The 17,715-nt window shown below is 54.0% G+C and overlaps 2 protein-coding genes and 1 pseudogene across 2 annotated transcripts; all 3 read left to right on the top strand.

Moving 5' to 3' along the window:
- The first annotated feature begins 3,902 nt into the window (after positions 1–3,902).
- On the top strand, positions 3,903–16,952 carry LOC116540475. Its single transcript, XM_032264000.1, has 3 exons — positions 3,903–4,028; positions 14,708–16,074; positions 16,929–16,952. Exons 1-2 carry the CDS (start codon positions 3,905–3,907, stop codon positions 14,884–14,886), a joined length of 303 nt encoding a protein of 100 aa, XP_032119891.1. The 5' UTR covers positions 3,903–3,904; the 3' UTR covers positions 14,887–16,074; positions 16,929–16,952.
- LOC116540474 (serine protease 40) lies at positions 9,520–13,826 on the top strand. The gene is made up of 2 exons (XM_032263999.1): positions 9,520–9,648; positions 13,055–13,826. The coding sequence occupies exons 1-2, from the start codon at positions 9,520–9,522 to the stop codon at positions 13,367–13,369; spliced, it is 444 nt and encodes a 147-aa protein (XP_032119890.1). The 3' UTR covers positions 13,370–13,826.
- LOC116540473 lies at positions 16,225–16,695 on the top strand (annotated as a pseudogene).
- Positions 16,953–17,715: the final 763 nt, after the last annotated feature.

Raw genomic sequence — 17,715 nt, 5'->3', positions numbered from 1 at the left:
ACCCAGAGAAGTCAGAGATTGAAAGCCTAAGGAGGATTTGCTGCAAGAGGTCCTGGGGCCATCCCTGAAGGAGGAAGCTGGGTATTGGGAGACGGCCTGTGGGAAGTAGCCGAGCGGCCTCTAGAGGTCACAGTGGCTCCCAACAAGCAAATGAAAGCCTCGGTCATTCAACTGCAAGAAACAGAATTTTGCCAACAACCTAAATGGGCTGGAAGGCAAATTCTTCTGCAGAGCCTTCAGAGAGCTTGTGGCCAGTGGGCACCTTGAGCGTGAAACCTTCAGCAGAGAACCAAGTTGGGCCACGCCAGACTCCTCACCCATGGGAATGGCGTGCTGATACATTTGCGTTGTTTTAAGCCACTAGGTTTGTGGCAATGTGTTGCACTGCCACAGAACACTAATAGGAGTTTCGGTCCCAGGAATGAGGTGCTGCCATAAGAAACATTTAAAAATATGCCAGCAGCTTTGGAACTGGGCAGTGGGTGGGGCCTGGAAATATTTCGAGGAACATCATTTAAAAAACTTAAACTACCTTAGAGAAACCTTCTGCTTCCTTGGATAGACCATGCATAGAAATCTAGACTTTAAAGCTTCCGTGGTTGACAGCTCAGGAGGTGGGGGGCATGCTACTGGAAATGGGGTAGGTCCTGATGGTGTCAGCAGAAACTGTCCAGCTGCTGTGTGGGGAGCAAACTGTCAGGGGCCTGTTTGCACATACATGTAATTGCCAGACAGGTGCTTCCTGCCTGCTGCACAGACAAAATCAATCTACTGAGACCGTGGCATTGCAGTAGGGAGAGACTTTCTTTCACCCAAGCCCAACTCACACAGGAGAACTGGAGTTATCACTCAAATGGGTCTCCCTGAAGGCTCAGAAGCCAGGGGATTTTATGGACAATTGATGGGCAGGGGATTAGGGAAGGAGTGCAGCTGATTGGTTGCAGATGAAATTATAGGGTGTGGAAAATGGTCCCGGTGCACTGAGTTCACCTCTGGGTGGGACCACAGGGTCATTTGAATCACGAGTCACAAGTCCAGGTGGGGTCAGTCTGAAAAAAGCTAAAGAAAAAAAGCAAAACAATCTTAGGTTCAACAGTAGTAACATTATCTACAGGAGCAATTGGAGAATCACAAAGCTGTAAGGGATTATAGACACTATGCCTATCTTACCAGAATTCAGTCCCCTCCCATGATCCTATTCTTATGGCCTTTCATTAGTCTTACCAAAGGTGGTTTTCAGTCCCTGAGGAAGGAAGGCATTAGTTTTAGGAAGGGACCATTATCACCCTTGCTTTCAAATTAAACTATAAATTCTTCTCAAAGTTAGTTTGGCTTAGCCCCAGGAATGACCAAGGACAGCTTGGAGGTCAGAAGCAAGATGGAGTCAACTATGTCAGATTTCTCTTACAGTTATAATTTTGCAAAGGCAGTTTCATGTGGCTTAGGACATTTCTAAGCAAAGCTTTGAGGTGCTACCTGGTTTCTCCTTGCTACTTACAGAAAATGTCAGGAAAGAGAGAGAAATTGAGGGGAGAACTTCTAAACCAAAAGGAACCAGGACTGGAGGGTTTCAAAAATTCTTAGCCTCTCCAGATGTCAAAAGATGCTTAAAGTCAGAGACGGTCGCTGAAACCACGGCACAGAGAAAAGGTTGAGACTATAATGTTCTGCTAAGACCCCAGAAAAACCAAGAGATCAGAATAGTCAGTCAATTGGAAGGGCCCTTTCAAGACCTTGAGGTAGAGTCACAACAGAGGCCCAGGTGGAGGAGGGACTATCTCTTATCTAATGAAGCGAAAGTGGTGAAACACACTTAAAAGGATCATTAGGTTCTTGAGATGTTTATGTCAGCAGAACACTCCCAGCTCCTACTGGCAGGGGTAGAGAAAGTACGTAGTGAAAGAAGGCCCCCAGAATTCCACCTGCAGGAAGCAAGGCAATAGAACTACTCAGATCCAAACATGTTGCTTGGCATAAAAAAGGAAGGATGACCAGAGCTGAGAGCCACGGAGAATTTTTTCCCAGGCCTCGAAACCTAATGGAGTTTGTCCAGAAGGAGATAAAAGCTCTTAGGGACCAGCGACTGCTTTTTATTGTCCATCCCCCAACCTCCTTTTGAGCGTTATCCTATGCCTGATTTGCCATTGTATGAGCAGAGAGTTGGGGTAGGAAGTTTCTTTAGTTTCATAGGTCCACGGGTGAGGAAGAATTGTGCTCAAGGGGTGTATTTAGCAGATTACAGCTGGGAACCTCATCCATATTCTATTTGGAGTATTTAAATGATGAGATTATGGACTTTGAGCTGATGAGATAATTCTATTTAGATTTAGGTGATGAGACTTTGAATTTTAAGTTGAGACTCTAATGAGATTGTCAGAGGTTTTCAAACCAGAGCAACTGCATCTTGAGTAGGGGCTGGGTAAAATGAGGTTGAGACCTACTGGGCTGCAGTGAGGCTTTTTTTTTTTTTTTTTTTTTTGAGACAGAGTCTTGCTCTGTCACCCAAACTGGAGTGCAGTGGTGTGATCTCGGCTCACTGCAACCTCCACCTCCCAGGTTCAATTGATTCTTCTGCCTTAGCTTCCTGTGAGGCTGGGACCACAGGCACCTGCCACCATGCCGTGCTAATTTTTGTATTTTTAGTAGAGATGAGGTTTCACCATGTTTGCCAGGCTGGTCTCGAACCCCTGACCTCAGGTGATCCACCTGCCTTGGCCTCCCAAAGTGCTGGGACCGCAGGCGTGAGTCACTGTGCCCAACCCCCAGGACGTTAGGTATTGTAAGTCACAGGATGGGACAGGAGGTCGGCAAAAGATACAAGTCTTAAAGGCCTTGTTGATAAAACAGGTTGTGGTAAAGAAGCCAGCCAAAATCCACCAAAACCAAGATGGTGACAAGAGTGACCTCTGGTTGTCCTCACTGTTCATTATATGCTAACTATAATGCATTAGCATGCTGAGAGACACTCCCACCAGAGCCGACAGTTTCAGGCAAGGTCAGGAAGTTACTCAATATAGTCTAGAAGCGGGGAGGAACCCTCCATTCTGGCAATTGTCCATCCCTTTCTCTGGAAACTCATGAATAATCCACCCCTTGTTTAGCATATAATCAAGAAATAACCATAAAAATAAGCAACCAGCAGCCCTCAGGACTGCTCTGCCTATGGAGTATCCATTCTTTTATTCCTTTACTTTCTTAATAAACTTGCTTTCACTTTATGGACTCCCCAAATTCTTTCTTGTGCAGTATCTAAGAACCCTCTCTTGATGTCTGAATTAGGACCCCTTTCCAGTAACAGGGTGAGGCTCTTGGAAATTTTGAGGTATGGTGAATGCGTTTTGGGGTTTTGGGAGGGACATGAGCCACTGGAGGCCAGAGGTTGGGCGGTGATAGGCAGAATTCTAGGATGACTCCCTGCCACCCAGCTGCTATCTGTGGCCCTCCTGTTGAGTGTGGAGGAAACTGTGACTGCGATGTCACAGCCCTCTCATGACGGTGTCATGCCAGAGTTTAAGAAAAGGATATTATATTGTCCCTGGTGGCCCTGACCGAATCCCAAGAGCTGGCGTCCTTATGGAGGGCTGGGCTGAACTCGGAAAGCAAGCTGGAAATGCATGATGACATGATGTGAGCACTTGTCCTTCACCATTACTGCATATATCTGGGCTTGGACCATAGCTGCCTTCACGTCTCCCCAGCACAGTAGGGCTCCTGGAAGGAGGGGCCCTATGACCTTCTGGGGGTTCCCAGTGACCTCTGCCTCCTACAGGCCTGGGTTCCCCGAACCGGCCCTGGCGGGATCCGGTCCCAGTACCCCGAGGCGCACAGGCGGTTTCCTGGAGCCCCGCGGTTGGCCACGCGCCGCGCTCTCCGCCCAATCGGGGACGCCGCGGCCACCGGCCGGATGGAGGACTCCAGGGCACAGCGCTCAGGACGGGGCCGGCGGGGATACTGCGCGCTGGCCGCCGCCCTGCTGTGGCCCATCCTCCTGCCGCTGCGCGTCCAGTCCGCCCCGTCCCTCTCCGCAGGTGAGCTGGGCGCAAGGGCGCCCGCCTTTGGTGGCCCTCCCGCTCCGCCCCACGCTGACCCAGCCAGGAGGGCCCGGCCGGGCCAGGTCTGGCTCTCGGGCCCGGGAGGAAGGCGCCTTTGGAAGGAGGGGAGAGGGCTCCCAGCTGGCTCTTCCAGGTTGGCTCTCAGGCCCCTGTAGTGCACCGCCCCGCGGGCAGCGCCCCACACACCTTCATTTCCAGGATGGGGAAATGCTACTGCAGACGGCTGGGGCGGAGTGTCTCCCATTCGCTCCAGCCTGGGAGAACACTGGGCGGGGGAGGGAGGGCACAGCGGCTTAGGGGCCGCGCGCCAGTGGAGCGGCGTCTGCGCCATCACACACCACCTGGAGGCCTGGAAGAGCCGGGGCCAGTGCTCACCTTCCAGCCCCACGGGCCGTCTCCCCTCACAGGGGCCTTGGGCTGTGTGCTCCCGGGTCATCAGGCGGGGCTGTCACAAGTGCCACGTGGCTTCACCCTGGGCCTTGGGCATGTCCCTCCTGTGAAGTGAAAGGAGGGGCCTGGTGGCCCCGGGTCCTGTGGATGCTGACATTTAGGGGAACCAGAGCCTGGCGTCCTTCATGCAGGCACCTCATGGCTGGGTGTCTCCACAGTGTGTGGGAAGACCAGATTCAGCGGGAATTCCTCCCGGAGGCCCACCGGGAAGATCTTTGGCGGCCAGAGGGCGGAGCCTGAGCGGTGGCCATGGCAGGCCAGTGTACTCTACCGAGGCAGGCACATCTGCGGAGCTGCCCTCATCGACAGCAACTGGGTGGCCTCTGCTGCTCACTGCTTCCAACTGTGCGTCTTCCCTCCGCGGGCCCTGCTGTGGGAGGGCATGCAGGACGGAAGTCCAAAGTGGGGGGCACAGCTTTTTCTTTATAGGCTTTGTTCCGGGACAGTTTGCTGCTCCCAGGTGTCGTGCCTTTGACCCAGCAGTGCACCCGTGCCTGGAATGCCGTCCCTGTTAGTCACTCGGCTCCAGTCTCCTGACCAGCTGTGTGGCATCTCCCAGGCAGAGGCTCCTACCTCATCTCTCACTCCGGACATGGGGATGCCCACCCCACCCCACCCCACATTGGTCAACCTGCTAAGATGACTTGGTTGTCTCGTTATATGCACATGACTTTGAAATAGCTAAATGGAGCCGGGTGTGGTGGCTCACACCTGTAATCCTAGCAGTTTGAGAGGCTAAGATGGGAGGATTGTATTAGTCCGGGAATTCCAGACCAGTCTGGGCAACACAGTGACACCTCATCTCTACAAAAATTACAAAAACTAGCCAGGCCCGATGGTGTGTGCCTGTAGTCCCAGCTGTGGGGCCCTCCTCCTGCATGCCTGCATCCGCCTCCCCCAGGGCCTTTCCTGCTCCCATCCCCTGTCTGGGGCAGGGTCTACCATGGTCCTTGGCTTGTGCCTCACTTTCCTGACCATATGAAAAGCCTCAGGGTGGGGTGTGCATCTCTGTCCTACACAATGGCCTCACTTGAGGCCTTACACCTGTGGGTGCTGAATACATGAGGTCCCATAAATGAGTGGGACAAATAAATGAATAAATTTTGAATGGGAACCTCGCTGCTCACCCCGTATATTTGTAATATATTTGTCTATTTGCAGACAGAGAGGGAAGAAATGTTAGGCAAAGACTTGCAAAATGAATGATTTTGACTTAGGAAAATATAATGATGATGCAAAAAAGTAGAATGGCAAGTTGGCATTATTTGTGGGGTCATGAGCTGGCAGATGTCTCAGAGCAGGCATTCGGGACAGGACTTTCTTGCATGAGCAGGCCACAGCTGGCCTCCCTGCCCTTGGCCACTGAACGCCAGTCACATGGCCCTATTCATGAGAGCAGCCGGCCCTCCAAAGGCAGCCTCCTGGGACTGTCATTCTCTGAGAGTCAAGGCAGAGAAGATTCTCCTGGAGGAGGATCACTTGGGCCTGGGAGGTCAAGGCTCTAGTGAGCTGTGATCACACCACTGCACTCCAGCCTGGGTGACAGAGTGACCCAGTCCAAAAATAAGTAAGTAATAAATAAATAGTTGAGGCTTGTCACAGTGGCTCACACCTGTAATCCCAGCACTTTGGGAGGCCAAGGCAGGTGGATTGCTTGAGCCCAAGAGTTCAAGACCAGCCTGGGCAACAGGGCAAAACCCCATCTCTACTGAAAATACAAAAGTTAGCCAGGTACGCTGGGGCCTGTCTGTGGTCCCTGCTACTGAGGAGGCTGAGGCAGGAGGATCACCTGAGCCCAGGGAGGTCAAGGCTGCAGTGAGCTGTGATTGTGCCACTGCACTCCAGCCTGGGCCACAGAGCCAGACATTGTCTCAAAAATAAAATAAAATAAAATAAAAAGCTAAATAAAAATCAATTCACTCTAGTTGGGATTATCAATAAATAGAGGAAAACAGACTTTAGTTCTAAAGGGAACCACCTCCAGCCCACTCCCCGTCTGCTATAAACTTTAGGAATCAAAATCCGAAGGTTCCACTCAGGATGAGCTTAGATTTCTGCGTCTTGCCCGGCTCTAGTCCATCCACCAGATCTCAGTGGGCCTCGATTTTTCTTGTGTAAATGGTAGTGGGTATGCAGTGTCCCAGGCCACACACTTGACACACGCTTCAGGTGATAAGACAGAGTGACACTCCCAGGGCTTCCCAGGGCCAGGCACACATGGTGGGGCGTCTGGTCCTTCCAGCCAGCAGGCTGTCCAGGGAACAGCTGCCAGAGGCTCCTCTAGGTCCTGGCTGCCCACATATACTGGCACATTCTTCCCCAGAAGGGTCCTGTGACTCTGCATGTCCAGCCGCCAGGGGCTTTTTGTCACTTCTGTAGAACTTTGTGCCACTGTCCACAGAGACCAGAGTGAGGGATGAAACAGATGGCCTCTGTCCAGCAGGTGAGAGGCAGAGGGTCAGGAGACAAGTGCCTCCTCCGATGCTTCCTGGGCTCGCTGTGTGCCCAAAGGGAGTGAGGGAGGATGTGAAATTCTGAGCCAGGAAGCCAGAGCTTTGGACATAGCTGGCTGTAGCATCCTGCTCAGGTCCCACTCATGTATTCAGCACCCACAGGTGCCAGGCCTCAAGTGAGGCCATTGTGCGGGACATAGAGATACACGCCCCACCCTGAGGCTTCTCATCCGGTCAGGACAGTGAGGCACAAGCCAAGGACCATGGTAGACCCTGGCCAGACAGGGGCTCGGAGCAGAAAAGGCCTTGGGGGAGGTGGATGCAGGTGTGTGGAGGGAGGAGGGCCTCACAGGCAGAACCGGTGGGTTGGAAAGTTACTTGTTTTCTGGAAACAAGAAGTTCAGTTCCATGAACTCCTCCCAGTGCTCCACAAATACCTGCTCAGTTCCTGTCCTTAGGAGAAGGTGGTATGTGAGGTCTGGGGAGAAGCGGGTGGACCATGGTGGCTAGGGAAATAGGGTCTTTGAGAGTCGCTGTAGGCCATGGGGCCTCGGGAGGGTTCTGGTCAGAGCTAGGAATGAGCCAAGTCTCTTCTCTTCTGAAATGAAGGGGTGAAGTATAATGCACCCCCAGTGTTTTCTGCACTAAGATTCTCTGCTCTTTGAGTCTGGGGCATGCTGGGAAAGCCATCAGGAATCTTCCAAGGTCAAATGTCCTGAGGCTGTAGGCCCTCAAGCTCATGTCAAGAGCAGGGCTATCTAATAGGAGGAAGGCAGGAGAGAGAACCCCCAGGAATGATGGTGGGGTCTGGGTGCCTGCCAGGCGGGCAGCCGGGGTAAGGGTGCTGGCCCAGCACTCAGAGCAGCCTCCCGACGACAGGTCCAGGAGCCCATCTGATTACCGGATCCTGCTTGGGTACAACCAACTAAGCCATCCCACGAAGCACAGCCAGCAGATGACAGTGAATAAGATCCTGGTGCACGCTGACTATAACAAGTTGCACCGCATGGCGAGTGACATCACCCTGCTGCAGCTGCACCGTCATGTGGAATTCAGCTCCCACATCCTCCCCGCCTGCCTTCCGGGACCAACCACGGCATTGGCCCCTTCCAGCTCCTGCTGGGTATCTGGCTGGGGAATGCTCACCGAGGATGGTGAGCAGTGCTGGGCAGGCAATGCAGGGGAAGGTGCGGGAGGCTGCTTCGGGTCTCTGCCAGTCCTCCCGCGTGTCACGATTCCCCCTGACCTGGGTCAAGTGGCCTGAGCATCTCCCACTTTTGGAGGCAGGCACTTGGGCCCTTTGAGCCATTCAGTACTCCCTGGTTCTGAATGCTGCTGACTCTACGCTGACTCCAAGGGCCTGCTGCGGTCTGGCCCCTTCAGGGCCTCACTAAGCTCCACTGGAGCTTCCGGCTGTGGAAGGTGCCGGGCATCAGTAGCAAGTAAGAGCAGGCCTGCCGTCTGGGCTTGAGAACTCTTACCTCTGAGAATGTAAACCTTGCTGCTCACCCCCTGTATTTGTCATATATGTGTATATTTGTAGACTGAGAGGGAAGAAATGTTAGGCAAAGACTCTTGCAAAAGACTGAATGCTTTGGATTTAGGAAAATATAATGGTGAGTGCAAAAAAGTAGAATGGCAAGTTGGCATTATTTGTGGGGTCATGAGCTGGCAGATAACTCAGAGGAGGCATTCGGGACAGGACTTTCTTGCATGAGCAGGCCAGAAATGGCCTCCCTGCCCTTGGCCACTGAATGCCAGTCACAGGGCCCTAGTCATGAGAGCAGCCGGCCCTCCAAAGACAGCTTCCTGGGACTGTCATTCTCTGAGAATCAAGGCAGAGAAGAGTCTGCCGGACAGGTGGGAGGGGAGGAGCTGGGACCTGGGGAAGTCACCGGTTGGATGCGTTACTGAGCAGAGAGCCGCTGACCTTGATGGAAGATGTGGCTTCTAGTCATCCTTCTCTCTCCAGACACCGGCAGCCCGCAAGGACATATGCAGGCCACACAGGGCAGGCATTGTGCAGGGCTGAGCGCTGTCATCAGGCTGCTCCCACATGGGGACCCCAGGCCAGATCCGAGAGTGACATCTGGAAACAGAGCCTAAGTGTCCCCAGGCCAGTTGCTCCTGGAGGCAGGGCCGTGTCTGGTTTGTCACACTGCTCAAGCCCACCCGGCACCTGCTAGTATGCCACCAGCCAGGCTGGCACTCCAGCTGCCCCTCCCTGCCTCCAGCACTGCCTCATAGCAGCCAGAGGGATTGTTTTTGACACATAAGACACTTCTATTGTGTCCCAGTGTGCTTGGGACAACACTTCCAATACCACATCCTAGCTCGGAAGGCCCCCTGCTCTGCGCCCCACAGTGACTGCACCTCACCCGTCACCCCACGCCTGCTCCCTTGCAGCCACGCTGGCCTCCCTCCCAGTTCCTCTTCTTCTTCTGGACGAGCAGACTGGGGAGGGAGGGCTTCCCTCTGGCTGTGGCTGTGGCCCACATCTGACACCTCCTCCCACAGTCTTGCTGCCTGCACCCTTCCAGCTTCAGGAGGCAGAGGTCGGCATCATGGAAAACAGTGTCTGCGCATCCTTCTTCCAGCCCCAGCACCCCAGCCAGTCAAGCAGCAGTGACTACAGCATCCAGGAGGACATGCTGTGTGCTGGGGACCTCATAACGGGAAAGGCCATTTGCCAAGTGAGTGGGCTCAGTCTTTCTGCCCTGTGCTGCGCTGGGCCTCTGCCACAGGGTCTTCTCTGGACCCTGCCCCCGTCCTGAATTCTTCCCAAGCCCAGCCAAGCCTGAAATGTCGGATCCAGGACAGACACCCCCAAAACACACTGGTCCATCCGTTTTCTTTGCATCTTTCAAGAAACGCTGTTGGCCATGTGCTGTGGCTCATGCCTGTAATCCCAGCACTTTGGGAGGCCGAGGCAGGTGGATCACCTAAGGTCAGGAGTTGAGACCAGCCTGACCAACATGGAGAAACCCTGTCTCTACTAAAAATACAAAAATTAGGTGGGTGTGGTGGTGTGTGCCTGTAGTCCAAGCTACTCAGGAGGCTGAGGCAGGAGAATCGCTTGAATCCGGGAGGCAGAGGTTACACTTAGCCCAGATCATGCCACGGCACTCCAGCCTGGGTGACAGAGCAAGACTCTGTCTCAAAAAAAAAAAAAAAAAGAAGCATTGTTGAATCACACTATACACAGGAAAGGGCTTGAGTGTCCTGTGGAGGGATTCCAGAGACTGACCTCTCATGAACCTGGCACCGGTGGGTTCCATCCATGCCCCATTCCTGACACTAACTCCCCCAGGACAACCCTGCCTGCTTTCTAAAGCATGATGGCTTTGTGTGGGGAGTTTTAGCTGAGTGAAACCATATGGTATGCCAGCAAGCTTTGGCCTGGTCCCTCAGTCTGTTGTGTCTGTGTGAGGCATCCATCTGGCGTGCAGTCTATATTGTTCATTCTTGCTGTCATATGCTATTCCACTGTGCGAAGACACTGCAGTTTTTCTTATCCATTCTACTGTGTGTGGCATTTGGGTGGTTTCCATTTGAGGCTGTTGCAAATGGAATTGCTGTGAACCTCCTGATGCATGCGCGCATGTTAGAGCTCACAGGTTCCCACTCTGGTTGGCGGTCACCCTGGCAGTGGAATTGCCTTCCCATGAGATATGCCCATGTTCGCCTCTCATCGATGTTCTGGGAAACTCTGCAGCCCGGTTGTACCAGTTTGCACTCCCAGCAGCTGGTGGGTGGAAATTCAGGTTGCGCCCTGGTGCTGCCGGTCCTTCAAACTGTCTGCCGTTTTCACATGAACCATTGTGTGCGGTTTTTAATGTGCATTTCTCTGGTGCCGAGTGAAGATAAGCCCTTTGTCATATGTTTGTTGCCTATTTTGTAAAGTGTCCATGCAAGGTTTTTGCCAAGTATGGGACTGTCTGCCTTTCGTTCTGAATGATAGGAGCTCTTTATTGTGGTGTGACCCATTACTGGATATGTTCATGTGTTGTGGATGTCTTCCCGCACTATGTGTAATCTTTCCATTTCGTGGTGGGGGAGCTGAGGCCCAGAGAGGAAGCGCACAGCCCATCGTGAGGGGTCACAGCCACAGTCAAGCTTGGAGAGGCCCTGCCCTCCTCGGGAGCTGTAGGTCCCAGAGGCCCCTGCAGGATCCTTTCCCTCTTTTTTTTTTTTTTTTTTTTTTGAGGCAGGGTCTCACTCTGTCACCCATGTCACCCAGGCCAGAGTGCAGTTGAGAAATCTCAGCTCACGGCAACTTCCACCTCCTGGGTTCAAGTGATTCTCCTGCCTCAGCTTCCCAAGTAACTGGGACTACAGGCATGTGCCACCACACCCGGCTAATTTTTATATTTTTAGTAGAGACAGGGTTGGGACATGTTGGCCGGGCTGGTCTCAAACTCCTGACTTCAAGTGATCCGCCCGCCTCAGCCTCCTAAAGTGCTGGGATAACAGGCATGAGCCACTGCGCCCAGCCTCCTCTCCCTCTCTTGCGCCTCCCTGTTTTTTTCTCTCTCTCCTTGGTCACCCCACAGTGCAGAAACATTCTTCAATGACTCCCATCACCAAATGCCCTACAGACACCCTCCCTGCTCCCCACAACCTCCTCCCGCCCCCCCGTCCCAGCAGGGCTCACCCCAGAGTGTCTGCCTGGGCCCTCTCTTGCTTCCTGGGCTCTGTTCTCGCCACAGCCGTGCAGGCAGGCATTGGTGCAGCATCTGCCATCAGACACTGAGGGCGGCCCCTCCTGCTCTCTGCTCCCCTCCTTGGAGGGGCCTCCTCAGCCTCCTGACACCAAGAGCCCACTGTGCACCGTGGCCCTGCTTCTCTTGCCTTGCTCCATTTCCTTAGAGAGAAAGGGTCAGATATGGCAAGTCCTGTCTGTTGACCATTTCCCGCCAGCCTCTGCCATCCCTTCTTCTGCAGTTGTGTCGTGATGGGGCTCAGGCCGGAACCATCCTACCAGACAGAATCTGCACCAAGTCCCATGGGTTCCCTACCCACTGATGAGGCTGTGGGCTGGCACAGTCAGGCCTTGCTCCTTCCTCCAGCGTTGGCTCAGAGAAGCTCTCGGATTAGAGCAGCCCTTCCGGAGTTCTTCCAGGCCACCCTGCCGCTGCCCGTCCCAGTCCATACGCCACGCCTGCAATGTCTGTTCATGTGGAATGGCCCTCGGGGCCTCCTCAGTGCTGCCTGCATGCAGAAGGGGCTCGGTCTTATTGATTGCACAGATGACAGGAGGGTGCTTATTTTCTTGGGATTCCTTTTTTGGCCTAAGGGATGGGGGTGGTCCAACCATGATGTCAGGGACTTCCCTGTTTGGGGGCCCTGTCACACTCACAATCCCCCGTGCTCCCCTGGGACCCCCTGGCACTCCCCCACCCTCAGGCTGGGCACGGGCAGCACCTCTTTTCCCCTCAGCACATCCCACAGCCTGGCATTTTCTAAAAAGCTCAACCCAGAAATGGAGGGAACACTAGAGACCTTTATAAGCCAAGGACATCTGGATTAGGAACTAGGCTGAATCCCAGCACCTTGGAGGCCAAGGCGGGAGGATCACTTACACCAGGAGTTCAAGATCAGCTGGTAACTTGGCAAGACCCCCATCTCCATTTCAATTTTTTTAAAAAGTTAAAAAAAAAAAAAAGAAGAAAAATTCTGGTGGGATGCAGTGCTAGGCTGGGGATTCCCGCCAAGGCACTCGGCCACACTCGGGACCACAGGCAGTGCCTTCTCCCCACCGGGGCCAGGAGGGCGAGGCCTGGAGTCCCCTGCTTATTCTTTCGGGTCTGTGACTGCCAGCCTGGAGGCTCTGCCCAGGGTTTCCTTGGGAGCTCTGTGGAGTGGGACTCCAGGGCCTCGTCCTCGAGATTCTCATCCAAGAGGTCCCTCCTGGGTCTGGGCTTCTAACATTGCTCAGGTGACAGATGAGTGCCCCTCACTCAGACAGTGCCGACACCTGCCGCACACCTTGCTTCCTTCCCACACTCCATCCTGGAGAAGCACAGGGCCTCCTATGCCCGAACAATGTGTGTCCCTCCCTGTCTTGGTCTCCACCACCCATGTCCTCTCTGTCCTCAGGGAGACTCCGGGGGTCCCCTCGTCTGCCCGTTAAATGGCACCTGGTTCCTGATGGGGCTGTCCAGCTGGAGCATGGACTGCCGCCCGCCTGTCGGCCCCAGCGTCTTCACCAGGCTCTCCTACTTCACCAACTGGATCAGCCAGAAGAAGAGGGAGAACCCCCCACCTGATCCTGCCTTGGCTCCTCCTCAGGAAGCGCCCCCAGGCCTAGACAGCATGACCTCTCAGGCTCCCGTTCACGAGCCCTGGCTCTGTGCAGCCCTGCTGGCTGCTCACACCCTCCTCCTGCTGCTGATTCTCCTGGGGAGCCTGTGAAGGGCTGGGGCCCCTGGCCTCTTAACGCAAGCATGCCCACCTCAGGCCGGCCTCCTTGCTGAGCTCTGCATGCTCCTGACGTGTTTCCATCTCTGGGCTCTCCTGTCCACCCAAGGCCACCCCTGCCCCAGACCTGACAAAATAAAAACCACCCAAGAAGCTACTTGCTCTGGTTTCTGGCCCATCAGCGTCCTCTCCCATGCTCCACTGTGCCTCCAGCTCCTCAGGGAGGGAAGGTCTCCCTTCTCCCTGGGCTGGGACCAGGCTGACCATTTGGGAGGCAAGTCACTCTCCTTGGGGAGTTGGGTCGTGCAGACTCAGGCACCATTCCTGCCATCAAGGGTGTGCAGTCTTCCAGAAAAATGAGGCCAGGGCCTCCCAGCATGGAAGAAGCCACCTGTCCCCCTGAAAGGGGGTGCAGGGCACCAGTCAGGACTGAAGCTGCTTCTTCCAGGCATACAAGTTACAGAAGCTCTCCTCGACAGCTCGCAAGTAGACTGTGAAGGGGGCTGAGGGCTGTGTCAGCAATCCCAGAACTCTGTCCCAGGGGTCAGCTCTCAGCCGACTGCCCACTGTACCCGCAGCCCTGCCTTCTCCCTGCCTCCAGAAACCCAGCCCCCCATCCCTGGGGCTTGTTCCAGCTTGTGGTGGTTGTGGCTTGGCTGACCCAGGACTTGCTGCTCCTGCACTGAGCCCACACAGCAGCCTCCAAGCTGCCCCTGCACCTGCCTGAGTCAGGTTTGTATCCTAACGAGTCAGTAGGACTCCCAAAGGGCCTCACGCCACAGCTCTCCCCGAAACCCCAACCTGAACTCACAATAAGAAGAGGGCAGCTCCAGGTCACTGCAGGAGCACTGTGCTCCAAGTGCCATCCAGGTGTTCTGTGCAAATTCTTTCCAATCCTGTTGTCACCCAGATAGTCCAGGCCCTAGGTGGGAACAAATGAAGCCTCATGGGCACGACTGGCAGAATCTCTTGGTCTTGAAGCCTTCTGCTGCTAATGCAGAGATTTCCTTTCCTGCTCAGAGCCTTCCTTCCCTCCTTCCCAGTGAGCTGCCACTGAGCCAGACACCTGTGCCCAGCACAGTATCTGGCTTTACAAGCTCAGCAGTGTCTGGAAGTGAGAAGGAAGCATTTCCGCCCCGATGGCAAACTCAGCTATGGGGCTGCAGAGTGGGACTGCTGGGCCCTCAGGTGGAAATCAGCACTTGATCGATTCAGGTTTAGAGCATTAGCCCCCTGCTGTCGCCAGAACTGCCCCTTTCCTTCAGCCCGTGGTGGTCTCATGCTGGCTGGGCTGGGGCTCCCTCACTTGGTGACTCGTGCTTTGCCCAGCAGCAGGCATGTTCCTGCGTGGAGCATGGAGTTACGTGATGGCCTGCCTGTCCGCGAAGTTCCTCCGGCCTCCTCCGATTCTGTGGCTGCAAATCCACAGAGAGGAGCTCCGCAGGCCTGCTGGAGCACAGTGCCGGTGTGTTCCGGAGCCTGGAACCCACCTCCGTGCTCAGGGCTGCTAGCTGCATTCAGTCTCTTTTCATAGATGTGGAAGCCAGCATAGTTAGGAACTTGTCTAAGGTCACGTGGTAATAAATACCGGAACAGGGATTCAAACCCACATCTCCAGAGAGAGCTCAGAAGCCTTGTGCTTCCCACCAGTGCAGCTGTTCCCAGAGACTCCGGCCCTGTCTCACCGTCCCAGACTGCCTTGAGGGGCTCTTGCTGGCCCGTCTCTAGTGTGGCCAGATTCTCTCTGGTCAGTGGCAAGGGAGGACACCAGACAACAAGACTGACATCAGGGACGAGAACAGACCTGCAGGGCCAGCGATCCAGGCTCGGGAAAGGCTGGGAGTGGCCCCTGCGTGGCTTTCACCAGACCCGTCGTCAGGGGCTCCAGGCCTCCAAGTGTTGTGCTGCCTCCAAAATCGACCCTGGGTGAGCTGTGGAGGTGAGAAGGCAGTCTGGATTTCAGAAACTTACCAAAATCAGTGAGAAAATCCCGGAGAAACTGACGTTATCCTGGGCGGCTGTAGCTGGGGATGGAGGATGGGGCAGCTAGGGGCCGGACCTAAGAAGGCTGTTCACACTCTGCTCTTGTCGCTTGCCTCTCACACCTCGTGACACACGCTGCCTGGTCTTGCTCAGGTGCCAGGATTGCAACGTGGCTGTGCCAGCCAGGGAGAGGGCCCCACCTGCCACTGATGCCACGTGCCCTCCATCCTCCTCCTGCAGCCCCGCTGGGCGGGACAGTTGCATCCAAGGAAATGGGCCCCTTCCACTGTGATCTCTTCCAGGGTTTTCGATGGAAGACCTGCCTGCAGGAGCAGCTTGCGGGGTTGCAGGATGCAGGAGAGAGTGTGTGGTGCTCTGTGCCTGGGCCCTCTGCTCTGGGGTCACCCTCCTCATTGACTCATTGGGAGCCTTCCTGGTGCAGACAGGGCAACCAGGAGCTGCGAAGCCCAGGGAATGCACACATGTGCACTGGAGCAGCTGCCCATTCCGGGAGCCCAATGGCCACCAAAACCTAGCAGGCTGCACAGTGTCCACTACTGGAAGCAGAGTTATTAGAAAAGATAGACCAAACATATTTAATAAACGCAATAAATACCTTTTTACATACAGAAAAATATTATTAGCAATAAGACCCAAGACAAAGAAACTACAGAAAAGAACCAAGACAAAATATGACACAGGAAAAATGTAATCAGGCCGGGCACGGTGGCTTACTCCTGTAACCCCAGCACTTTGGGAGGCTGAGGCGGGTGGATCACCTGAGGTCGGGAGTTCAAGACCGGCCTGACTGACAAGGTGAAACCGCATCTCTACTAAAAATACAAAAATTGGACCCTTTTCACAAGATGGCGCCGAAAGCGAAGAAGGAAGCTCCTGCCCCTCCTAAAGCCGAAGCCACAGCGAAGGCATTAAAGGCCAAGAAGGCAGTGTTGAAAGGTGTCCACAGCCACAAAAAAAAGAAGATCCGCACGTCACCCACCTTCCGGCGGCCCAAGACACTGCGACTCCAGAGGCAGCCCAAATATCCTCGGAAGAGCGCCCCCAGGAGAAACAAACTGGACCACAATGCTATCATCAAGTTTCCGCTGACCACTGAGTCTAACATGAAGAAGACAGAAGACAACAACACACTTGTCTTCATTGTGGATGTTAAAGCCAACAAGCACCAGATCAAACAGGCTGTGAAGAAGCTCTATGACATTGATGTGGCCAAGGTCAACACCCTGATCCGGCCTGATGGAGAGAAGAAGGCATATGTTCGACTGGCTCCTGATTACGACACTTTGGATGTTGCCAACAAAATTGGGATCATCTAAACTGAGTCCAGCTGGCTAATTCTAAATATATGTATATCTTTTCACCGTTAAAAAAAAAATACAAAAATTATCCAGGCGTGGTGGCAGGTGCTTGTAGTCCCAGCTATTTGGGAGGCTGAGACAGAATTGCTTGAACCAGGAAGGTGGGGGTTGCAGCGAGCTGAGATATTGCCACTGTACTCTAACCTGGGTGATGGAGCAAGACTCTGTCTCAAAAAAAAATGTAATATCAGTGAATTAAATACCACATTAGATTGGGTGAACAGGGTAAATGCAGATGAAAGAGGAAGCTAGTCATTACTTTAAAGATATGGATGTTGGTCGGGCGTGGTGGCTCATGCCTGCAATCCCAGCACTTTGAGAGGCCAAGGCAGGTGAATCACGAGGTCAAGAGTTCAAGACCAAACTGGCCAATGTGGTGAAACCCCGTCTCTACTAAAAAATAGGAAAAAATAGCTGGGCATGCTGGCTCATGCCTGTAATCCCAGCTACTTGGGAGGCTGAGATAGGAGAATTGCTTGAACTGGACTGGACCTGGGAAGTGGAGGTTGCAGTGAGCCGAGATCGTGCCACTGCACTCCAGCCTGGGCTACAGAGCAAGACTCCATCTCAAAAAAAAAAAAAGATAATGGATGTCACAGTGTGGACTTTGGAGCTGGTCCACTTTAGTTGGGAGAATTTGTAGAGCATTTGTTTACAAAAAGTACTAATCACCCAGGTATGTTTGGGCAGAAGGGACTGGAAAAGTCAAGGGCAGGGGCCTGGCACAGGCAGCAGAAGCAGAGCTCTTGCCAGCAGATGTCCTAAGAGACCAGTGGAGTGGGAACCTTGGGGAGAGGGTGCTCAGAAGGAGCAGGGACACTCGGCCGAGGGATGCAGTCAGCCAAGGCAGCCTCACATAGAGGGTTTTCACAGAAACAAATGCACTGACCACTTCATTCCCATATCTTCTGCTGAGGTTCCCATGGCAAGTGGAGAGAGCAGCCACACATGGCCTCAATCACTTGGGCCCACAGGGAG

The sequence above is a fragment of the Sapajus apella genome, unplaced genomic scaffold (genome assembly GCF_009761245.1).
Source record: "Sapajus apella isolate SASKATOON/1434 unplaced genomic scaffold, GSC_monkey_1.0 scaffold140, whole genome shotgun sequence".
Lineage (NCBI taxonomy): Eukaryota > Metazoa > Chordata > Mammalia > Primates > Cebidae > Sapajus > Sapajus apella.
Note: the sequence above shows the minus strand (reverse complement) of the source record. Positions and strands in the feature narration are given on the sequence as shown.

Excerpts from the sequence above, each read along its gene's own strand:
- LOC116540475 (XM_032264000.1), top strand. The coding sequence starts at position 3,905 with ATGGAGGACTCCAGGGCACAGCGCTCAGGACGGGGCCGGCGGGGATAC. Across the intron at positions 4,029-14,707 it reads CGCCCCGTCCCTCTCCGCAG|CAGGCATGTTCCTGCGTGGA; the intron begins GTGAGCTGGGCG and ends TTTGCCCAGCAG.
- LOC116540474 (XM_032263999.1), top strand. The coding sequence starts at position 9,520 with ATGGAAAACAGTGTCTGCGCATCCTTCTTCCAGCCCCAGCACCCCAGC. Across the intron at positions 9,649-13,054 it reads CGGGAAAGGCCATTTGCCAA|GGAGACTCCGGGGGTCCCCT; the intron begins GTGAGTGGGCTC and ends CTCTGTCCTCAG.